Genomic DNA, 26,204 nt, shown 5'->3' with positions numbered 1-26,204 from the left:
ATTTTAGATTTGTTATATTTTTTTGTAATTCAGCACCAGGAAAAAACTTTATTCAGTTTTTATTTATTTATTTTTTATTTATTAAAATAAATTGGGTGTTTTCTTTTCACATGACACATTTCATATTAAAATCAGTGCACTTACTGCGGTTGGACATTTCTTTTAAAGGATTTATTTGTAAGAACGTGCATAATTGAACTTAAATAATAAAAATATTTCGTGAAGAATGAAAGGTATCGGTTTCGGGTTTTTTGTAATACTTTTATATACTCAGTACTATATATATATTTAATTAACTATTCATGTTCCATAATTTTTTTTAAAGAAATCAAGTAAAAACTATCAATTGAGTAAGAAAAAAAACTTAAGATGCCGTTTTTCGCCAAAAGGGTTCAGTATATGTTTTTTGAGTATTTTTTGTAAGTAATGTATATAATGAGCTTTTATTTGAGATATTAAACATTGAAATCGGTCAAATAGTTAAGCTTGTAGAATTTTTTGAAATATATTTTGAAGAAATTTACACTCACATTCAAACTTTTATATTTCGTGAAGTATGAGAGGTATCGGTGTCGGGTTTTTTTTTATAATGCTTGTTATTTATTCAGTATTATATACATGCATTAAGCTATTAATGTTCCATACATTTTTTTTGAGAAACCAAGTAAAAACTATCAATCGAGTAAAAAAAAAACTTAAGATGCCGTTTTTTGTCGAAAGTAATCAGTATATATTTTTTGAGTATTTTTTTAAAGTAATGTATATAATGAGCTTTCATTTGAGATATTAAACATTTAAATCGGTTCATTGGTTTAGCTTGTAGAATTTTTTGAAATATTTTTTAAAGAAGTGGCGCCATCTCTGTTCCTAACGGGTGAAACTTGCGCTGCTGCGGGTCAAATCACTCAGTTTGGTTCCTACTAGCACTGTGCAAAGCGGCTTGCTTTTATCATGAAGTGCAGCATCCGGGCAAAAAATGGCCATAACAAGTATGACTAATACACGGACGGTATATCGCAGTTGAAAAGTCATGCAATTGTTTATCTTGTTCTCTTTAAATAAGATCTAGTACTGCACATACGATAAGCAATTTGGGGGGCCAATTCGAACGTATATTTTTATACATTTAAATTATGTAAATTAGTTATACTTATCATTCACGCGTGCATTTCGCCCGTACTTATACTTAGTATTGGCGCGAGCGTGACGGACTGGCGAATGACAGGCGACTGATAACTAAGTGACATCTTTTTGATGTCAAAATGTACATTTGAATTGGCCACTCAGTCGGTCTCTCTCAGTCTTCTGCTCTGCGGTAATGTAGCTAGGTTTATTCTACGTAGAAATAATAATATTTCAGCCTATATACGTCCCACTGCTGGGCACAGGCCTCGTCTCATGCGCGAGAATGATTAAGATTTATGTAGAAATAATAATATACTATTTATTTAAAATATAAATTAAAAGTAATGGCAGAGTGTTTGCAAACGTGGTGTGCAGTGATTTTAATAATTGTGATGACTCTCGGGGTAAGAGGTCAAAGTAATGTGAAGCCGAATATAGTTTATATACTTGCAGATGACCTGGTAAGTAAATAATTGCTGGTTATTTTGTAATAAAAACTACCTAGTTCAAAACATCATAAGTATTTCTTTTATATTTGTGAAACTTTTTGTAACTAATAGATCTTTATTGCCTATTTCTAAGAAAAGATTAACCATAAAATTTTAAAAGTATTTACATTTAAAATTTGTTTAGTGTCGATGCTTTCAGTATAAGTAGGTATTTAATGTGTAAAAACTGTAGTTCAGCTATTTTTACATTTTAAATAAGTCTGTGCGGAAAGAGAAGAGTCGTTGAATGTATTGGTTCTAGAGATGAGCCGAATATTCGGTAATTACTCGGTTTTCGATATATTTTACAATGTTCGTAATCGGCCGAATAGTTCGGTTCGAACTGCCGAATATTTACCGAATAAACAAATTCTTTTAAGGGCGTCCGCTAGCTGGCGCGGGTGCTCCTCGCGGTTAGGCACAAACATTCCCGGCCGATCCAGAGGGGAAGGGTCGAAAAGCACGTTAGGCAGTTTTAGCGCAACCGAATATTCGGTTCGATATTTGGCAAAGTCCATATTCGGCCCATCTCTAATTGGTTCCCATATAATCCACGACACAACGACAGAACGGTTAGATAGTTTCTCTTTCCACCATACAGGTAAAAAGGAACGCTTGTGGTGCGATTCTGTCTTTCCTGTGATTTCTGTCACATTGCTATTTATTTTTTATATTGTCGAAAATGTATATTCCTGATTCGATTATAGGTAGTACCTACTTTTATAAAGTTTAATATTGCAATGTGTCGACGAGGGTAAGTACCTTTCTTTTATGGCACCTACGATCTAGCGCACCTACTTAACTGACCTATTAGAGAATATTGTCTTCGGTTACCGCGATAGTTACTCATGAAATAAAACTATGAAAACGGATTATATCGCGTATATTGAATTTATAATACATCCCGACGTTTCGAACTCTTTACAGCGTTCGTGGTCAACGGGTGACTGAGGAAAAATTACAAAATGCAAAAATACCCACATACTAAAATAATGAACAATCATAGACTACAAACTTTAAGGCTGGTTGTACATGCAAAATCGGTTCATAAGGCTAGTTATACACTATAATTATTTTTCAAGTAAAGATATATATATATACGCGATAAAAAACTATGCCGGCTCCAACCCTACACCACGGACCCGAGAAGATTTAATTCCCTCCTAAATTGTAGGAGGGTATCCCAATATGGGACCGGCAACAAACTCGGCGGGACACATCTTTTCAAAACATCAGAATGTCCAGCATCATCCAACACTACGGTCTCACAGTCTATGTCTCGCTTGCTCCTTTATCAGGTGGACTACAGGATCCCAAGCTGGTGGTAGAGAAAAGCCATCTTCCCTATTAAAGTTTGGATATTTCTTAATCTCAATGGCCTCGCGCAGCATTCTGGGTATGTAACGCTTCTCCTTGGCAAGAACCAGAGGCTTATCAAACTTGATTGAGTGATTGGCTTTATCCATGACATGCTCACAGACAGCAGACCTAGGTCGACGGTGCTTGACATCAGCTATGTGTTCCTTCACCCGAGTGGAAATGCTCCGTTTCGTCTGCCCGACATATGATAGGCCACACTCACAGTCCAGCCTGTACACTCCTGCAGTCTGTAGAGGGGTATTGCATTTTACAGGCCTCAGAAATTGTGACATCTTCTTCATTGGCTTGAAATATGTTTTTATAGAAGCACGCTTCAAGATGTGGCTGATCCTGTCCGTGACCCCCCTGACAAAAGGCAGAATGGCAGGCTTGCGCTCAACTGTGGGGATCTTAATGTGGGACCTCTGGTTGACCCGCGGTATCCTGAGCTCGTTTGCCTGGAGCGCGCGCCTGGCATGCTGGAGCTCCGCGGCCAGATGCTGGTCATCACATATCCTCTGGGCTCTCTGAAACAAAGATTTGCCTACTGTAACAAGTTGACTGGGATGGTGATGCGATTTGCCATTTAAGTACCTATCAGTATGAGTAGGTTTCCTATATACAGTGCGACCTAGGGTGTTATCAGGATTTCTTTTTACCAATACATCTAAGAAGGGGAGAGAACAGTCTTTTTCCAACTCCATAGTAAATTTTATTTTGCTATGGATGGAATTTAGGTGATCCAAGAAGGTTGAAACACTACTTTTTGGAAGTATAGTAAAAGTGTCATCTACGTATCTTTTAAATATCTTCGGTCGCACAGGAGCCAATGAGAGTGCCCTCTCCTCGAAGTCCTCCATAAAGATGTCAGCGACTACTGGAGACACCGGAGACCCCATGGCCACGCCGTCGACTTGAAGGTAGAATTCACCATTCCATAGCAAGTAGCCAGATGTAAGGCAATGTTCCAACAGCTTAGCATATTCCTCTAACATGTTCTGCTCACATAACCTCTTCTTGACAATTTCAATGCAGTCTTGTACCGGTAGGCTTGTAAATAGCGACTGGACACACACACATTGATTGACATGTAACATTGACTGATGATGAGATCATGGTCAGTTTTGACGTCCAGTCGCTATTTACAAGCCTACCGGTACAAGACTGCATTGAAATTGTCAAGAAGAGGTTATGTGAGCAGAACATGTTAGAGGAATATGCTAAGCTGTTGGAACATTGCCTTACATCTGGCTACTTGCTATGGAATGGTGAATTCTACCTTCAAGTCGACGGCGTGGCCAGGGGGTCTCCGGTGTCTCCAGTAGTCGCTGACATCTTTATGGAGGACTTCGAGGAGAGGGCACTCTCATTGGCTCCTGTGCGACCGAAGATATTTAAAAGATACGTAGATGACACTTTTACTATACTTCCAAAAAGTAGTGTTTCAACCTTCTTGGATCACCTAAATTCCATCCATAGCAAAATAAAATTTACTATGGAGTTGGAAAAAGACTGTTCTCTCCCCTTCTTAGATGTATTGGTAAAAAGAAATCCTGATAACACCCTAGGTCGCACTGTGTATAGGAAACCTACTCATACTGATAGGTACTTAAATGGCAAATCGCATCACCATCCCAGTCAACTTGTTACAGTAGGCAAATCTTTGTTTCAGAGAGCCCAGAGGATATGTGATGACCAGCATCTGGCCGCGGAGCTCCAGCATGCCAGGCGCGCGCTCCAGGCAAACGAGCTCAGGATACCGCGGGTCAACCAGAGGTCCCACATTAAGATCCCCACAGTTGAGCGCAAGCCTGCCATTCTGCCTTTTGTCAGGGGGGTCACGGACAGGATCAGCCACATCTTGAAGCGTGCTTCTATAAAAACATATTTCAAGCCAATGAAGAAGATGTCACAATTTCTGAGGCCTGTAAAATGCAATACCCCTCTACAGACTGCAGGAGTGTACAGGCTGGACTGTGAGTGTGGCCTATCATATGTCGGGCAGACGAAACGGAGCATTTCCACTCGGGTGAAGGAACACATAGCTGATGTCAAGCACCGTCGACCTAGGTCTGCTGTCTGTGAGCATGTCATGGATAAAGCCAATCACTCAATCAAGTTTGATAAGCCTCTGGTTCTTGCCAAGGAGAAGCGTTACATACCCAGAATGCTGCGCGAGGCCATTGAGATTAAGAAATATCCAAACTTTAATAGGGAAGATGGCTTTTCTCTACCACCAGCTTGGGATCCTGTAGTCCACCTGATAAAGGAGCAAGCGAGACATAGACTGTGAGACCGTAGTGTTGGATGATGCTGGACATTCTGATGTTTTGAAAAGATGTGTCCCGCCGAGTTTGTTGCCGGTCCCATATTGGGATACCCTCCTACAATTTAGGAGGGAATTAAATCTTCTCGGGTCCGTGGTGTAGGGTTGGAGCCGGCATAGTTTTTTATCGCGTATATATATATATCTTTACTTGAAAAATAATTATAGTGTATAACTAGCCTTATGAACCGATTTTGCATGTACAACCAGCCTTAAAGTTTGTAGTCTATGATTGTTCATTATTTTAGTATGTGGGTATTTTTGCATTTTGTAATTTTTCCTCAGTCACCCGTTGACCACGAACGCTGTAAAGAGTTCGAAACGTCGGGATGTATTATAAATTCAATATACGCGATATAATCCGTTTTCATAGTTTTATTTCATGACCTATTAGAGGTTAAAAACGCGAAAAACTAAATTTCGTTACTTCCCTCTCTATCGCTCTTGCATATTAGAGCGATAAAGAAACTTAGATTTTCATGTTTCGCGGTAGGGCCTCAGGGCCTCACCACACATAGGCGCTCCCGTAGGTACTCCTGTACTAATAAGTATATTTTAAATATCTTCTAGTTTCTAGGGATGAACATGGGCTAACTGCCATGTAAGCCAGTGCAAAAAGCAACTCAACAGTTCTGTTTACTTACGGATTAGCATTTTACTTAAAATTTCACCTATGTGTGTGGTGACCTCGCACTCTTTGTAAACGCTTCGTAATGCAGTGTGTATGAAGTCTGCATTGTAGTGACCAGGTGCAGTATATTATTGTACCATGATGCAGGGCTGGGACGACGTGAGCTTCCACGGCTCGGAGCAGGTGCGCACGCCGAACATCGACCTGCTGGCGCGCTCGGGCGTGGCGCTCCAGCGCTTCTACTCGCACTGTCTGTGCACGCCATCGCGATCGGCGCTGCTTTCTGGAAAACATGCCTATACTTTGGGTGGGTCATAATCATAAATAAACTATAAACGAAATTGTATGTCCCGAAAACTTTTTATAGCACCTCCTTAGGGAAGACAATCCGGGATAAAAATTTCTTACGGGTATGCCGAAATTCATCGAATTTTACAATAAATAGACTATTTACCTATTTAAAATATTTGATAGTCAAATTTATCTCTTTTATCCATTGCACTATTATTACTTCGTATAGAACCGTTACAGACAACATGCTATTTTGCTCCATGCGTTGATGCTGGACGGCAGCCAGGGTTATACCGGTATGGAAAAATACTGGTATCGAACCGGTATATTTCGGTTGTGTGATAGAATTTCGATATACACATAACGTTATGTTATATATAAGCATTCATTACTGTCTTGCGTCCTGGCCCTTATCTCCGCTAATACCTCTTCCTGATAATACGGTCTCTGGAATGCACGTTTCAGGAGAATGACCATCTCATCCCAACTACTCGCGTACTCTTTATTGGCCCTGAACCAGACTAATGCATCCCTTTCAAAAAAATCAATCGCGTAACGCCATAGGTCTAAATCAGTTGCATTTCTAGCCTCTTTCAATTCACCAACTCGTTCCAAGAAGGCGTCCACACTCATCTTATTTCCCCCCGTGAATTTAAGACCCCCTTGATGAACCGGCACTAACTTCCGTTTAGGTAAGATGTCATCCTCAGCAATGGTCGAGTGACGCACTAGCCTGGGCCTACTATCCCTATCCAAAACCTCCCTACGCTCACACTCCACCTTACTCGTAGAAGCGCCCCCTAACCCCTTAGGAACTAGTTAGCCCGCGGCTAGAATCATGAATAGATTTTTTGATTTGAAGTTTTTATTTTATTTTTGTTACTCAATAACTCCATCATTTCGGGATCGATTTAAAAAAATCGTTTTTTGATTGTAAGTAGGTAGATACATATAGATTGGCCTCGTTTTTGTCAAAACCCCGAACTGGAAACCGTGAACCCTGGCTAAACCCCTGGCGGTACCCAAGGTAGAGCTGATGCTGAACCCTGGCGGTACATAGTGAAACTCAGGTTTGGTGCAACATAGGTACACGCTGTTTTGGCCATCCCACTGGTCTTAATGAGCACTTTGGAGAGCAGTACCCAACATAGAGCTGAGGCGGAACCCTGGCAGTACCTAGTGGAACACAGGTGTGGTGCAATATAGGCACACGCTGTTTTGATCATCCGGCACGTCTTGATGAGCACTTGTCTTATGAGAGCATTACCCAAGATAAAGCTGACGCTGAACCCTGGCAGTACCTAATAATGGAACTCAGGTTTTGTGAAAAATAGGCACACAGTGTTAGTTAGCGAAGGTCTCTGTTTCCGAATGTCCGGATGTTCTCCTCTGCGGGTCGCATTTCTGTATCGATCTTCGTGAAATTATGTGAGCCGGTTTGGTAGTTAGATATATTTTTTTGGTCGTTTCCTATATATTTCAATGTTTAAAATGGTGGCAATAGAGATAAAGGACCTAAGTGCCTGTAACGTCAATTCAATGGCACTTAAGACTATTGTTAGTTCGCTGTGATAATGACTCAGCTAATTAAGATTCATTCTTATTAATAACTAAAATTCTATTGATAAAGGATGAAGGTAAATCACATCACATAAACACTACGCCTTGACATTGGCTAGTCTAAAATGCTTATTTTTGGTCAGGTATATATGTCCTCTCCGTCCAGGTCATGCCAGTATTAATTACCAGTATGCAAATATTTGCAGTCATGCAAACGCAAATATGTGTAATATCTATGTCTTGATACTAAACATATTAAGTTGCTAGAAATAACACAACGCACCTTTGTTTTTTTCCCAGATAAAAACAAACCTTTATTTTTGTTCCATCGTCTCGACGCTGCAGTACCTTATAGTTATAAGAAAAAAGCTATAATTTAAATAAAATTGGTTTATTTTATTAAGAATTTCCCGAATAAAAAAGTGTATGCAATATTTATATAATTCTGGCAAGCTAACTTTTTGTCAGTAAAATGAACGAACGAATAAAGTTTTTGACTTTCACAACTTTTTCTACTGACAAAGTTGACTTGCCAGACCATAAAAACGTTTATTTTCTTAAAATAATTCAAATGGCGCGTACAAGCGATCTAGACCGTTCGAGAAAGCCGCGGGCTCATAAATTAAAAATTAAAAACATTATTCAGGCTCCACGATGAAATACTTACCTCCAATTCAGTGTCAATTATTTCGGTATTAAGTATTCATAAGAAACAACGTTATTGCGTAATACTTTAAATTTTTTGTTCAGATTTTCCTTATTATGTCGTTTGTACCTACATTACAGGCATGCAAGGTTATCCTCTCCTGCAGAGTGAGGACAGATTTCTATCGCTAAACGAGAAGATTTTACCACAATATCTGAAGGAGTTGGGTTATTCGGCGCATTTGGTGGGAAAGTGGCATGTGGGTTTGTCTCGGTCGGCGGCTCTGCCCACGGCGCGTGGCTTCGACACACACTTCGGGCACCGAGGCGGATATATTGATTACTATGAGTACACGATTGAGGAGTCGGTAACTATTCCATTTAAGTAACCTTTACTTCATTATTGACGAAACTAAAGTAGGTACCTACTTCAACCCTTGTAAGACTGGTTTTAAATTTGATGAGTTTGTAAACATTTGTTAATGGCCACGCGATGAAAACTGGAACGGACCTAGGAATATAATAACAATAATTCTTGTATTACCTGAAATGATGATATTTTTAGCGATAGGTAATATCAACTACATAGTACCTATAATGGGTAAAAGAAATATCGCATTGAAAACTGAATTTCTAAACCGACCCTTAAAACAACCTGAAGAGACATGATATTTAGTCGATATTATGAGGGCGATTCGAATTTTATAATCTTGCTATGAAAAGGTTATGTGATCTAACTATCTGCTGACATTTGCGGTGACCGTGAACTTTCTGATTAACCCTTAAACAGGCCTGACGAATTTTTTACTTCTGGTTACTGATTCCGGTAGATAATAACGTTAAAAGAAAACTAATTTCTTGTTTTTTTAAATCATTATTTCAATAAAAAAAACCCTGGTTTTTATATGCCAACTGCCTGTTACGGACGGTGGTATATGGTGGTGGTGGTGGTACATATACAGCCACTGCACTGCTAGCCATACAGAGTAGTTTTAAGGGTTCTAGGCAAAAGACGTTAAAGACGTGTCTTTACATATACCTATATTATAATCGATGAAATAATAAAACCACAATGTAAATAAGAAAATAGTGCCATTTATTCGTGTTTAGAATAGAATAGAATAAAATTTTATTCGTAAGCACAAACATAAAAAAATAAAAATAAAATAAGATTAAAGTGCCACGAAATGGCCTCATCTCAGCATATTGCTGGTTTACATTAGTAAACAGCAAAATAAGGTCTGAAAATGTTACTATAAAATAAATACCTGTTTAAAATGGTGAATATTGTACTAGAAAGATTCATTAATAGTAATAATCTTACCCTTAAATATCTGTAAGGATGGGACCCAAGACAGAAGTAAAACACAAGACTGTCGAGTATAAACTGTACTATTTATTGATTAAAACTGGTATATATATAAATGTGGTTAGGTGGGGGGAGGCCTGTACGTGGCAGGTGTCCAATAGCTTGACCTTTTATGGCGGAGGGTCATCTTACATGACTCCGTGTGTGGTCTACATTCCTAACCTAATATGGTGGAGAGTCATATTGCATGTCTCTTCTTACAATAATATATCATGTTACATATACCTACATTCCTAACCTAATATGGCGGAGAGTAATATTGCATGACTCTCCATATATGGTACCGCTAAGCCACAAGATCTTTATTACATGTTATTTGAATCCTTACCTAATATTCTATACCTACATTTCAATCATGTAAACTCCCAGCAGGGCAGTGGCCACACATAGACCACTTGTACGTGCCTAGTGATGTGTCGTTCCCGGGAATAATCCCTAGGTAGGTAAGGGAACATTAGGGAATTTTGAAATTGATAATGTTTACATATTGTGTTATAGGGGATTCTATCAAAACGTTATCCATTTAACTATTAACTGAGAAATTAGACAGTGTAACTCACACAGGGAACTAAATTCCCAATGTTTCCGGGAATATTCCCAATATTTCCTGGGAGCATTCCCAATGTTCCCGGGAGTATGCCCATAGTTGTTGGAAAAATTGAAAATAAAAAGAAATTTTAGAAAATCATCACAGTTTAATTAAAACCGGTCAAGTGCGAGTCGGACTCGCACACGAAGGGTTTCGTACCATTACGGAAAAAAACAGCAAAAAAATCACGTTTGTTGTATGGGAGCCCCATTTAAATATTTATATTATTCTGTTTTTAGTATTTGTTGTTATAGCGGCAACAGAAATACATCATCTGTGAAAATTTCAACTGTCTAGCTATCACGGTTCATATGATACAGCCTGGTGACAGACAGACAGACGGACAGACGGACGGACAGACGGACAGCGGAGTCTTAGTAATAGGGTTCCGTTTTTACCCTTTGGGTACGGAACCCTAAAAATCACAGTAAATTGACTAAATATTTTTCTAGGAACATTTTTTTCTTAAATTAAAAAAAATCGTTATAAAATCATCATATTTGACCTACTTACTAATCACAGTGTATAAAAATGAAACTAACTTTAATATAACAATATAAAATCTAAAAATACTTATTTTTTTCACGGTTTTTAAAGTAACACTGAACGTCACATGGTGTTTTGGCACATTTGCCTAAATGGCAGGCAAATTTCGTAGCATTTTTAAATAAATACACAGTATTGCAATATTTGCAACAAAACGTGACTTCCCACGGCTCATCACTATACGTGCCCCAAACGAGCAGAGGTTATATATGAAACACAAACTTTTAGAGCGTATATTTTACCAAAAATCCATAACTGTGATAAATTATGACTTACATTTTTTGTCGTTGTCTTTTCTCTGCTCGTTAAAAAAAATTTCTACGTGGTAGCTATTAGATCACTACCTGGTTAAGGGTTAAAGAAATGTTACTGTTGACAGCTGACAGATCATACCCATAACACGTCATAAATATCCGAATAGGCCTCTGTCTTCTAATCTAACCTACAAGTAAACACTGGGAGTTGCTTGTCGACCGCTAGCTTGGTGATATCGAGTCGTGATATTTTTTTTTGTTTTGGCTCATTAACGTTATTTAAAGTGTAATACTGATAGCCTATTATATTATGCAGTAAAATAATGAGGAAGTGTGCGGATAATGAAGAATTAATCTAGATACGAGTTTATCCACCGTTCTGGCGTCAACGCCAAGTAACTCCACGTGGCCCTTGTATAGTCCTGGGGCCCGTTTATCAAAAGCTTGTAGCTAGTAATACAAGTGGAAGTCCCTTTCTAACAAAAGCTGTCAAAAAGGGACTTCCACTTGTATTACAAGCTACAAGCTTTTGATAAACGGCCCCTGCTATCGCTTTACAAGAGCTCATAATATAACTACCGAACAACGTTGCGCTCTATGAGCATTTGCACAATTCCTATTACCAAATCAAAATACGTCGTCATTGGCAAAATCCTTCCTGAATCTACAAGAGGGGAAAGCCACATTTTAATAAATAAATAAAAAGTAAATACTGTAACAACTTTGTTCAAGTAGGTATATTACAGATGTATCTATTATTCCGGCTTAATCTAAAACAATTCCCACGCAACTCCAAAATATCACAAAGATAATAAACATACTTTGTTTATTATAAAATATTTACCAATCTATAAATAGGTAGTAAGCTCCAAATGTGCAAAATAGTTCCTGTATTTCAGATTCTACCTATTTTTTTGCTAGTGTAAAACATTCCCGCCTCACCCGCCTGATAATAAAGAAGAATCGTTACGTAGAAGTGTCTTGTTGATTGATGTTTCAGTGGAGCTCTGGGACCGTGTCCGGCTACGACTTGTACAGGAACGAGACTCCCGCGTGGGACTCCACGGGCTATGTCACCGACCTGTACAGCCGGGAGGCTACATCAAGTAAGCTTAGATTACGTAGCTCGGTCGGAGTAATTAGAAGTTGGACGGACATCTTGTTACACGTGGAATTGTTTTTGTTTCGACGCGAGCTACTTCATTAATCCTTTAAAGCACACAAATGATGACAGTTGAAGCCTCCTTGACGCTCGTCGTGACGTTTAAGGAAAAAATTAGAAAGATCATATCATAAGTTATGTTGTTTCTTTCCTATATAACAAAGGGCTAAGAGATGTTTTCCAATTAAATAAAATTTCTTTGCTGCTTAAATATTCTAGTAGTATATTAGTTTCCTAAATATATCATTACACTAATTAAGGAAGCCTTTGAATATTAACGCGGTTGTAACGCGTGGGAATAGTTTGCATAAAGTTTATCGTCACCATTTGGGATGATAACTACAGAGAGTAACCCCTTAAAAACGATTGTATGCTGCAGTTATCGAAGCTCACGACCCGTCGTCGCCGCTGTTCCTGATGGTGGCACACAACGCACCCCATGGCGGCAATGATGGCGCCATCCTGCAGGCGCCGCCAGATGAGGTGCGCCGCATGCGCCACATCGAGTCACAGCAGCGGCGCATACTAGCAGGTGACTTTAAAACAGTACCGTCAACCGGGCTGAAGATGGCAGGGTGAACAGGGGTATTAACCCGGAATGATATTTACCTTAAAATTTCTTTAACTCCACACAGACTCTATCATGCAAAATCTACTATTATTTCAATGGCACGATAGAAATAATAGTAGTAGTAACAGATTTTAAGTAGTAGTAAAACACTTTATTGTACAAAAAAGAAACATAGGAAAAAACACACATAACAATACAAAGGCGAACTTATCCCTTATTACATTTTAAGAAATTATCAGGTAATTCCCTGCGCGCGTCAAACTATAGTTAAAATATTTTTCTCTTAATTTCGATAGTTAAGAAAATGGAGGCTTAATATTATGTTTCTGTTGAAATACATATTTGGGCATACTCGGTTAGTTTATTGTAGCGCTTAGGAATTGACTACACCCATTAAACTATATACTCAGTAAAGCAAACAGTAAAATTAAATGTTCTAGATGTATGCGTGTCGAACTATCGAAAAAAAGTAATCTATTTAGTACCTAAACTAGGTTCGTTATATTTAGATCAAAGTGTATCTAAATGTACTGATAGTGATAGATAATGTTTTGTTCCAGCCATGGTTAAAAAACTAGATGACAGCGTGGGCGATATAGTAAAATCACTTTCCGATAAAGGGATATTGAACAACACTATCATAGTGTTCACATCGGACAACGGTGGCATGACGTCGGGGCTCTCCCTAAATTATGGATCTAATTGGCCGTTGAGAGGGATTAAAATGTCTCCATTCGAAGGCGCCGTGAGGGTAGCCGGATTTTTGTGGAAGGCAAACTTAAATCCCGTGAGCCGGGCTTGGAATGGGTATATGCATATTTCGGACTGGCTCCCGACTTTGCTCCACGCGGTGGGTGCCAACCCTCCGCCAGGTATAGACGGGTTTAATCAATGGGACAACATTATTACAAATGCGCCATCCAAGCGTAACGAAATAGTTGAAATCGATGACTTCCAAGGTTTCTATATGATTATATCGGGAGAGTACAAATTAATTACAGGGAGTGTGATAAAAGAATACAGTAATTATCAGGGCCACGATCTTAGGGGAATTATTGGAAGCCCCCCATCATACGTCGATGCTGTGAAAAACAGCACTGTGTATTCGGTTCTTCAGAGTAATGGTCTAGAAGTAAATATGGCAGATGATGAAATAAAGAAAAGGCATATAGTCGATTGCTTAAAAAGGAGCGATGAACGAGATGTGTCATTATGTTACCCTGAAAATGGTAGGTATATATTTATTATGTATAAGTTTAAGTATTTGGTATTGAACTAAAATTACCATATTCATATTCGATTTTCTTTCTATTACTTTTAGGAACCGTCTGTCTCTACAATGTCATTGAAGATCCTTGCGAAACGAAGGACATTTCAAAACTATATCCAGACATCGTGCAGCAACTGCTTCAAAAATTGGAAACTGAGAAGAATAGAACAATACCTAGGATGCCCTTGGTGCGAGACCCTAAGTCTCATCCGAGCCAGTTTAACTATGCCTGGTCGACTTGGGCAGATCATATTAAATAAATCACGTCACAATTATTGCAGGTGGTCTAACTACTTATGTGCATGTGTATGAGGATCAATAGTAACCTAGTTATTACGACACATGTGAGGCATCGAATAAAATTTTATGTAGAAACGGTTTGTTTGAATTTTTGTGATGCGTTTGTTGTTACTTGCAGGTATAATGTTAATCATTAGTGTTAAAATACATGTATCTATTAAGGCGGGATTCCACCAGTGTGCGGAACAATCATATTCAGTACAAAAATTTATATTTTTTATATAAATTTTAATTTAAAAAAAATATTTATTTAGACTTCATTGACCCTTTCTTTTAACGTGGGGTAATGCATTACGGCATTCCGCCTAGCCGGGGAACTAGGACGGATATGTCGGACTCGTGGCCAAGGGGCCAAATGCCGACTAAACCCTCCACGGTATGCCCGTCTCGCAGCAATGGTGGCGGTGACACGGACGCAGTAAAAATTCCACCGCGAAAAACCGCCTGCTGCCGACAGCCGAGGCTGTCCCCTCCTTGGACCCGAAGGCCCTGGATCCGAACCTCCGCCTCTCGAAGGTAATATGTAGGGCGACGCCACACACTGGTTCCTTATGACAACCTGCACGCCGCACCGTGGGACGAAATTCGGCTTTCATTGACATAGAAACCGAAATCGTTATTTTTATCTTTTTTTATTTTATTGAAATAGGTATAGCCCAGCATTGTTATGGTAACTTATGAATTTTAGACGATTGGGAATGAAAACTGTCGAGTAACGATTTTTTTTCAAGAAAAATGTATGGTGCAGGAACAAATCATTATTACTCAAGAACCGCAAAACAAACCGTAACATCCTCGCAGATGGTAATACTATGAATTATTTGTGATTTTTTGGCATACCACATATATACGTCACGGGTGCTTTTTTTTTTAAATCATTAATTGTTTCTATGGAAATAACACAAAAACCAAAGTCAACATGAATGAAATGGGTTATGCCCAAAAAAAAACATGTATGGAGCCGGAACAAAAAATCAAAATATCTCAAGAACCGCAACAAATACGGTAATATACTTGCAGATGGTTATGCTACGAATTATTTCTAATTTTTTGGCATACTACATATATCCATGACGGGTGCGTTTTTTTTCTATAGAAACAATTAATAATGTAAAAAAAACGCACCCGTCACGGATATAATGTAATTTTTTATATATTCAGAAAGGATACTTAATACCGTCTAGGAGAAGGAAAACTCCAAAATAGAACCCGGGGAGATGGGCCTTGTTAGCATTTTGTGCTGCAACCCGTCTAGGAGAAGGAAAACTCCAATATAAAACCCCCAAATCCAAGGTGTTAGCCGACCCGTGCCGAGGAATGCATAGCCAGAGGGTAGTACTGGCGTTGAACGGAGGGTGTCTGTGTTGGCGGTCACAGGACACAGTGGTGAACCGCCATGCTTCAGTACAGGGCTCTGCTGTTGTGGACATTTAAATCCCTTTTACTCGTGGGAACGCAATGGAGATTCAAAATAATAATTATTATCCGAATGGCGGCGACGTGGTACGCCACCCGTCACGTCTCCTTTCTCGCGGGGGCGACAAGCGGCTCACGAAGAGCCGCTTTGCTACGCTGAATGTTGGAGGAGGAATGGAAGAGAAATTAAATGAGGTTTTGCAGATGATGGATGAGAGAAAAATTGATATTTTGTGTTAAAGAGACGAAACGAAAAGGATGCGATACCACCTTGCATGGAACCTACACGGCGTATTCGTCTGGGGTACCTAGTTCGGATCGCGCCTGTCAGGGAGTTGGTGTTGTTCTTTCCGCAAGAATGGCTGAGTGTGTGAGAGAATTTGAATGTGTGAATTCCAGACTGATGTGGATTAGACTGAAAGTGGGAATGATGCGCATATTTTTGGTAGGAGTTTACACTCCAGTAGACCGGGGTGCGAGTATCTCACAGCGCGTTCGGGATGAAAGGCAGATATTTTGGGATGAACTAAGAGAAGTTTTGAAAGTATGTAAGAGTAATGAAATATTAGTTTTGTTAGGTGACTTCAATGGCTGGGTAGGAATAAAAAGGGATGGATTTGAAAAGGTTCTCGGAATGTACGGTGACGAGAGAGTAAATGATAATGGGAGAAGCGTGTTAAAAATTTGCCAAGAGTGGAACCTTTGTGTAACAAACACGAGGTTTGACCACAAATGGATACACTCGAGAGGCGGAGAATGTTAGGAAAAGAATGATTGACTTTGTGATAGTGGATGAAAGAATTAGGAAGAATGTTATCGACTCCAGGGTGTATCGAGGGTCGGGTATCCATTCTGACCACTTCCTGGTATTGTGCCGATTAAGTGGCTTGTTTAAAGGATGTAGACAACGACCCCGTACAGTTACTGACGATTTAAAAAGAATAAAAGTGGAGAATTTGCAAGAAGAAGGAGTTAATGATGAGTATAGGAGTAGATTAAAAACCGAATTCAATGGTATGGATGAGATTAGTGAGACTGAACAATTGTGGAATAGTTTCAAAAATAAAGTAGTAAGTGTGGCAAGTGAAGTATGTGGAGTAAGGAAGAGGCACAAAGGAAAAAAGGAGAAGAATGTTTGGTGGGATAAAGAAGTGTAAGAAGCAGTGTGTAAGAAGAAAAAGTTGTGGTTGGATTGATTAGCCACAAGAGCTAACCAAAGAAATCACACGGCTTCATTTGACGAAGTCAGTGAAGCGAAAAAGGATTATAGAAGAATGAAAGTGTTAGTAAAGGAATTAGTAGACAGAAAGAAAGACAGACGAACAGAAAAATAAAATGGAAGAAAGGCTCTCTCAAGATTTCCAAACAAATATAAAGTTTTTCTGGAAATCCGTTCGTTTAGCCAGGGGTAACACCCAGAATTCTGAGCTAATGTCAATAAAAGACAAGAATGGAAGATTAGTGAATGAGGAAGAATGCATCTTAGAAAGATGGAAAGAGTATTTTGAAAGTTTGTTTGATAAAGAGGAGGCAAGCACGTCAATTTCGGAGTTGAATGAAAGCATTGAAAACGTGTCGGAGAACGAAGATAGTATAGCATGGATGAAATTGTGAAAGCGTTGAAAGGAATGAAATCAGAGAAGGCTGCAGGGTATGATAGAGTTTCTGTCGAGATGCTGAAAGCTGGACAAGAAGTGCTTCAGAAGTGCTTCAGAACCGGTCAAGTGTCCAGGGACTGGTGCAAGGCCGTCATTATACCTCTTTACAAAGGAAAGGGATCACAACTGGATTGCAAAAACTACAGAGGCATTAGCTTACTCAGCATCGTCGGCAAATTGTATGCAAAGATATTAATTGAAAGAGTAGTGAAAGAAACCGATGAGAAAGTATATGATGCACAAGCGGGATTCCGAAAGGGTATGGGATGTACGGATCAAGTCTTTTCCTTGCGATGCATAGCCGAAAAGTATTTGGCCAAAGGTCAGAAGGTCTATTGCGCTTTCGTGGATTTGGAAAAGGCTTATGACAGAGTGGTAAAGAATGAACTTTGGTCGGTACTGTCGGTGATTGAGCGGCCGTCTCATTCAGGCACTGAAATCGCTCTATGAGGATGCCAGTGCTTGTGTGAGAGTAAACGGGTCGTACACTGAGTGGTTTAGCATCGAAAAGGGTGTTAGGCAGAGATGTGTAGCGTCACCGTGGCTGTTTAATCTGTTCATGGACAGTAGTTTGCATGATTTGAGAAATGATGAATGTGGGCTAAGAATGAGTGGGTTACCCGTCAAATGTCTTCTTTACGCTTATGACCTAGTATTGCTAGCGTCATCGGGTGAAGAGTTGCAGGAGATGGTAACTAGAATGCTTGGATCTTTTGAAATGAAAGGAATGAAAATAAATGTATGTAAGACAAAAGTTATGGTATTTGAAAACGAAGAATATATCACAAACTGTGAAATTTTGATTGGTCAAGAAAGAGTAGAACAAGTGAAAGAGTTTGTGTATCTGAGAACATTATTCACTAGGGACGGTAAGCATGATAAAGATATTGAAAGGAGAGTGAGTGCTGGAAATCGCGTGAATGGGGCACTTAACGCTTTTATGAGCAGCCAGAAGGTGTCGCAAAAGGCACGGTTGGCTGTGCATAGAGGGGTGCTGGTGCCTACACTTATGTATGGTAGCGAAAGTTGGGTATGGCAGAAGAGGCATCAGAGCCAAGTGAATGCAGTGGAAATGAGAGCGTTGAGAAGTGTATGTGGTGTGAGATTACAAGATAGAATTAGGAACAGTGTGATAAGGGAAAAGTGTGGACTGAGCGAAGATGTAGTGACAAAAATTGAGAAAGGTATGTTGAGATGGTTTGAACACGTGGAAAGAATGAGTGAAAGAAGGCTAACAAAGAGAGTGTATAAGGGAGAGGTAGAAACGGGAGTTGGAAGGGGCAGATCTCGGCGGACTTTCTCTGATCAGATCGGGGAAATCCTGAAGAAAGGCCAGGTCAAGAGCACCCTAAACCGGCGATCGTGTATGAGGAATGTTATGAAAGTGAAGGAAGCGAAAGAGGTATGTCAGGATCGTAGCAAGTGGAAATTTAGCACAGAGATAAATAAGTTTTGCAACAATTGGATATACCAACAGTTGGCCCTTTTAATCCGGCCGCGCAACAGCAAAGAATCGGGTACTCTCCAACAGTAAAATAAAATTATACTAAAGTTTGAAAAGGTTGTTGTTTTGTTTGCCTGTCCTGTTAACATCAAAGCGCCCGGATGTTCATCACATCCGGGTAGCTTCCGGAATTCCGTAGCAGGCCGCGCGGGCCCGCTCAGCACCCACGGCAATACTATGTTTTTAGCATGAGAAAGAACTCCGCAGAAGTAAATATTTACCTACTTTATGCTGTAAATATTTAAGTAAATGATTAGTATGCTAGTGAAGATTATTTCTTTTATATACCGCATAAACTATCCGAATTAGTCATGTTTGAGGTAAAACTGATTCTGATGAGGTAATACTGAAAATATATTTTTTGCAACTATCCAAATAAAGACTACTGTCAGATAAATAAGTAATGTGTCCCAGTCCCACACCCACCAGGGCGGCGCTGCTGTCATGTACAGAGCAAATATCCAGCAAGCCTTAGTTCAAGTCATAATAGGTATGTATTTGTTATTAGGTTATTACACTTATTACCCTGTTGAAGTTGGCGTATTCGCAGATACTCAACAGCGACGTAGTGAGTTCACGCGGACGTTTGGGAAGTTTTAACTACCCTTCCTACGCATGTACGCTGTAATTAGTGCTTCAAGTTCTAGCTTCACGTAGTTCAAGCGTGCATCCTGTACATATATATATAATCAAGTGCAAATACTCTACCGGTACCAAAGAGCAAACTTTTAAATTGGGTTTCAAATCAACTTGCATGCGCACATTTTGGCATGGGCACCAAGGCGAAGGTATTCAAACTTTGGTTACACTAAATATCAAATTACTCGATTATAAGAACCTACCTCGTAGAGTTAGGAGAGCGTAGTCTGGAGTACAATGGCCGAACACCGTCTGGACGTTTCAAGTACCGCTGGAGAGACGAACTGCTAAAATATCTTGGCCGAAACTGCGCCATCGACTGGTCAGAAACGGCTTTGGAAAGGTATTTGGTGTCGGAGGCCAAGATCCACTTCGGGTCATCGCGCCACAGCACAGCCGTACCTGTAAGTATGCAAGTACAAAATATATAATCTTGTTATTATGTACATACGTATTTGTGTCCAGAATTCCTGATTTAATGGACTATACTGGACTATACGTTTTTATAAAGTGAAAGCGGTATATTTTCGATTTGTTTGGATCTACTTAAATGAGGGCTGTCAAATAGGCATTTACGAAGTGAAATTCTTTAGCGCCTATCAACAATCATTGGTTGCCCTTAACTTTCATTTACGACCTGTCGTAAAAAGACTTTTCCGCGTAGCCTTGTTTGCAGTTTATTTGGTTGGTTTAGGCCTCAGGCCTAGAGACTTGCCCATTTTAGTGAATCTGTTAGTTATAGCCATATACCAAATGTTATTACCATTTTCTTAGTTATTTTAGAATATAGCACATTCTAAAATAAATAGCATTATGTCTGAACGACATTTTATTCTTCTTACTATTTACAGGCGCTTTTATCATTAACGAAAGAGAAAAAAACCAATAGAAGTGCCATAATTATGCGTTACCTACAATGTGTTAAATTAATTTAGGTAACAATAATTTTGTGTAGGTACTTAATTAGTTTGTATAATAACAATTTTATTTGTGAAATTATAAAATATGCCAACAACAAAATCTAAGTACTCCGTTTTTCAATAAACGAAGTTTCATAGAAAAGAAGGCAAGAAATAAATTGCCACTTAAACGAGAAACTCGACTCGACAGACACTGTAAAAATGAAAAATATGCAAAGAGAAATTTTCAATCTCATAAATCTTAAACTGAACTGGCCGGCACGGCAGTCAAACGCTTAGACGCCTTTATAAGCCGACAAACAACTGAATGCCATGAACTTGGATAAAGAAGCCGTTTCCAGGCTGCAATTTGATCTCATTTTGTTAAAAGTCGCCCGTGAATCTCACTCATGTACCTATATATGTCGCAGGCAGGTTTCAGGTTTGTAAAATGACGCCGTTTGTAAAATGCCGAAGGCAAATTGTAAAAAGTCCGCATTTTGTAAAATACCTTATGACATTAACAGCGCCGTTTGTAATTTGCCGCAGCATTTTGGTCGAATTAGTTCTTTAATTTACCACGCGTGGCGGTGTACATCAAACATAGAGTTCTTGGATGGTCCCACCGCACTGTTTCTTTTAAAAAAACCATTTCCTTCACAACTTAACTAGAATTCGCGGGGCTCCTATTTCTGGGCGGTTTGCCCTTCGTGCATCTGAAGTTACCTAACGAATCTAACCTTCCTACAGTTCCTACCTATTGGGCTATTGATTTAGTGTGACGTCCGTGAAAACATTACACATTACACTAAAAAAGCGTAGGTAGGTGTAGGTACTAGGTTAGGTTCGACAATTTACAAATGTAAAAACGTTTGTAAATTGACGAGGCCGGGATTTTTACAATTTGCCTGCGATATTGGAGCTATATTGGAGCGAGCAAAATGCGCTTCGAGTATGGTAGAGTAGTATACTACTTTACGTAAGGTTACGCCAAACCCCTACGTTACCCTACGTTATAATGTGGGGTATCACATAGATTTATAAGGCATAGATTCCTAGTACGTACATCGCTAGTGAAGCCATTTCAAGTGCGACGTTACGTCACACTCGTGTCATCGTATTCGAACGGCCCTCGCAGTACTAAAGGTCAAATCGGTTTGTGTACACCTCCCGTTTAAAAATCAAAAACACAGGAAAGAATGGGTGTCACAACGCATCAAATCATAAAAACATACCGCCTGATATTACATTTTGACGCGTTGGTATCGAGTTTAATGTGATATTTTTACGTAATCGTAAATAAATCCAAATTTTCGTCAGCCGCCATTTCTCATAAATGTTGCCAGTGTAGTGAATATTTTTTCCTCCAAATGGGACATGAACTTACATTCTACAATGAATACGCTTAATTGAAGTTCCTTGTATAATTATAGAAAATTATATTTTAATTTTTTTATTATTTTGTTTTTAAAAGTAATGTTTTTTAATCAAATAACATTAATTATTTATTTAGTTTTTTTCTTATTTTTATTTTGTGTAATGTTCGTTTTAGATTCAAATTTCGGAAAATTTCAGTTAAATGCCTACAATACGAAAAAAAGTTTCACTTGCATCGTGTTTTCCTAAAGCAACACAATGATTTTTATTATTTTATGCACATTTGTTAAATAACAAAATAGTAAAAACGTATCAGCTTATTTATTGAAACCATATTTCACATAGTACAGAAATGCAATAAATCCCTCTATAACTTTTCGTTGCCTGATCTACTAGAGGTATTTCATAAAAATGTTTTTGCATGCATTCGTCTGCCATAACGACTCGCGAAATAAAAATCTTGTCAGTAGAAAAAGGCGGCAATTTAAAAAAAAATGTAAGGCCCGAAGGGATATCGTCCTATAGAAAATTTTAATTTCGCTCCTTTTTCTACTGACAAGATTGGCTTGACCAACTATACAGACTACATGATGACAATTAATCTGGAAACCTCCATGCCAGTAAATATATATCACACCCTGGCTATAACCCTAACCCCAGCTATAACTTATTCGGTTCGGTGATCCGTGGATAGGTATTACCGATATAAATGTCACACGCTAGTTGTACTCTGCAGATGTGTCTTACTGGCTTACGTACTGTGGCGATATCCTCGGGAATCTTAGCGTTCTGCAACTCCGACCGGTCTCGTTAGAATATGCGATGTGGCAATTGCATGACTGAATGCCTTGCACAGGTAGGTATTCACATCTGCCCAAATGTTTGCCCGCGGCACTGCGTTACCTATCGAATTGTTTTCGCATGCGCTATCTAACGTTGATATAAATCTGTGGACTTGACTAGTATTTTGAATCATTGGTTCCTCTGTAGACGAGTACAGATTTCTAAAAATGTGTGAAATACACATTTGAATAGTTATCTGCTTTGTCCCACGGTTGACTGGTAGATTATTTAATAAATATATAGAGCTATAAGGCATTTGACCGGACATTTGAATCTAACAAATTAGTCAGAGAGCTTCGGCTATATCGGGTGAGGTCAGCTACGAGTATGGCAGCATTGGCAGCTGATAGATGGATGGTGACCTCGCTGACTCACGCCGCGCCGACAACATTTTACCTGTAGCGGCTGTAGCCCGCTGCCTAAAAATATCAATGCCCTGTAAGCGTCATCACTCATAACATTAACGTCTCTAGCTAAAGACAGTAGTAAATGCATAAGAAGTAGTGTTATGGTGCTCTTAGACTTGCTGTTATATGTACATATAATATTGTGTGACAGGGACAACATGATAGCATTGATACTGTTATTATTGATACTGTTGTCCCTAGCTGTTACACAATATTATATAACAGCAAGTCTAAGAGCACTAAAGTTTCGGTCATACTGAGTAGTTTTTTTATATGGGAACAACATCGAAATTCCAAAAAAGGACAGTGCAGTAATATTATTGGAAATAATGCAAGAAATATAACCTTGACTTGCCGTTTTTCTTAACTTCTCAGATGGAAGTCTCAAAGTTAGACAATATGGATAAGCTCACGAAAGTACGAGTATGACAGTCATTGTGTTAGGTTCAAATTCACCAACGGTAGATTATATGGCAGTGTGACAGCCAAATTTGAAAAGCAATATTCAATATGGGAGCTTTAGAGTAGTATTCTTAGTCGATTGCACCTTATCCACTCAATCTTCAATTAATAAAGTTGAAAACTTACACGAACAAAAGTGTAAGGCAGTATTAGTGTCCCAGAGAGACGGTGATGGATCGCCGGCCCGCAGCTGATTCATTGAGAGGGTATTTACCACGCCTTCCCTTGCTCCGTTGCAGGAACTCTTGCTTCAAGACCTTTTGAGAATATTCTCGTATTTAGCAAGCAACTCATGGAACATTTCATAAAACTTTTATACAAATGCGGTGCTGGTATCAAACACTTGCAGTGAGAATCCCTCCATTATAGAATCATATTTATGCATTGAACGAAACCAAGTAGGTAAGTACATATATTTAAACACAATCATACTTCTAATAGGTACACGAGTCTTATTTAGCAATCATACCATAATTTTCTTAACACCGGTTCAATTTTGTTTTGCTATCGTCGTATTTGTTGGTCCCTTTAACCATTTTCGATTGCAAAATTAACACTAAAAACCGGCCAAGTGCGAGTCGGACTCGCGCACCGAGGGTTCCGTACTTTTTTAGTATTCGTTGTTATAGCGGCAACAGAAATACATCAACTGTGAGAATTTTAACTGTCTTAGCTAGACAGGTTGATGAGATATAGCCTGGTGACAGACAGACGGACAGACGGACAGCGGAGTCTTAGTAATAGGGTCCCGTTTTTACCCTTTGGGTACGGTGCCCTAAAAAAATCAAGCATGAAGAGTAAAAATAAAACAATAAGTAAGTTTTTTCAAGTTTTTTTATGGCCATTCTTTAAAGTTCTCGTAATGTAGGTATGTAGTTGTAGGTACAACCTTTGATTAATGTTGGTTCGAAAAAAGGCTAATTTTACCCCCTTCTTTTCAATAATTTTATTTACTTATTTTTATTATATACGATTACTAGAAGCATTTATAATAAAAAAAATGGATTGTCATCGTTTCCCCCCTGGTATCTTCAAATTAATATCGTCAAATCATTTTATCAACTCAGGTTCATTTATAGACCGAAGAAAGAAAGTAAATACTTATAAAATGTAATGGCTACCGCTGCCTTTTTAACTTTATTTATTAGATGGTATTATCTTGTATGGGAAGTAACGACCATGCTTTAAAGAAATTTTTATGGGGCCTTTAAGCCGGCCCCTTTAAAGTGGATTAGTATACTTACTAGCCGCGCCCACCGTCCGTCAATATTAGGACAGTAAAGATACATTTGAGGAAAAAATATATAACAAGGATATAATTTTTTTTTTTATAATATGCAAGAACACTACAAATTTTCCAGCAGTAAGTAGTCATTTAGTCAAAATATTGCCGAATAAAAGCTCACTTAGAGGTATTAAATAATTTTAATAATAAAATAATTTTATTAATTATTATTATTAAGGTGACTGTCCAATTGTAACTGCCGCTGCACTGCAGTTGCGACGTTACGCGGTGCCGCGCTACTGTAGCAGCACGACTGCGGCTGTTGCGGCGTGCAGTCGCGACAGCGTTCGTTGATGGCTTGTCAATGTCAAGTCATATAATGTCAGACGTACAAATAAAATACTAATTTACTTTTGTATTTTTTACGTGAAGAAGCGAGTGACGATAATGCTACATGCTACATGAAAAAGAAGACCAGTTTGCCTTTCTACAATAGTCAGAGTCCGACGAAGGCAGCTACGCAATATTAATAAAAAATCTGATATTTAATGGTGATCCTTTATTCAGATAATATTGCCGATTAAATGAAAAGCAATTCAACATTGAATGAGACTTAATAATTGACGAAATACAATCAAATTACTCAAATAAAATTAATGCAGAGGAAAAATTATTCTTAACATTAAGGTAAGTTCACAATGTGAAATTTTCTTCCCCATCCTCTTGCCTAAATGCGTGACCACCGCACACAGCAATCCGACGGAAACGGGACTCATGGAGTTCGTGATATATACGGGGGGAGTGCACACTTGATCCACCTGCATCACGTATAGGTACTCGGCCGTCAGAAACGTGCGGCTGGATTTAGAAGTCTGTAATAAACGTCCCCTCAAAACCATGCCAGGTAGGCTCTTTTAGCAGGCCTTTTATTGATTTCTGCAAAGTGATTCGTGGGTTCTGGAGATGACGATGCGACACGTAAGAATAAAATTATCCAATGGTGGGCAGGCAGTCGTTCGGTGTTAGCAAAATATTACAGATTTATCTTTCTAAGTATCCATATTAAGCCAATTTTACTTTCTTTACCAAACAGTGAAGTATGATGAATAAAATAATTTGTAATTTACACTTCATATTGTCCAGTTGCAGGTGTGAATGGGCGACGGCACTCTATGATATGACCGCACCATCCATATAAAACTTGACGGGCGAGACAAGAAATCCTTTATGAAGAAAGATATTTCCCTCACCTTGGCCGATAGAAAGAACTTTTGATAAATTAATTTGA

At 38.8% G+C, this 26,204-nt stretch overlaps 1 protein-coding gene across 1 annotated transcript; it reads left to right on the top strand.

Annotated features, from left to right (window-relative positions):
• The first annotated feature begins 1,395 nt into the window (after positions 1-1,395).
• On the top strand, positions 1,396-14,535 carry LOC134743570 (arylsulfatase B-like). Its single transcript, XM_063677090.1, has 7 exons — positions 1,396-1,586; positions 6,077-6,236; positions 8,567-8,793; positions 12,184-12,289; positions 12,725-12,877; positions 13,477-14,145; positions 14,238-14,535. The coding sequence occupies exons 1-7, from the start codon at positions 1,470-1,472 to the stop codon at positions 14,444-14,446; spliced, it is 1,641 nt and encodes a 546-aa protein (XP_063533160.1). The 5' UTR covers positions 1,396-1,469; the 3' UTR covers positions 14,447-14,535.
• The last annotated feature ends 11,669 nt before the right edge of the window (positions 14,536-26,204 follow it).

This window comes from Cydia strobilella, chromosome 8 (assembly GCF_947568885.1).
Source record: "Cydia strobilella chromosome 8, ilCydStro3.1, whole genome shotgun sequence".
Classification (NCBI taxonomy): Eukaryota; Metazoa; Arthropoda; class Insecta; order Lepidoptera; family Tortricidae; genus Cydia; species Cydia strobilella.
This window is presented reverse-complemented; position numbering and strand designations above follow the sequence as displayed.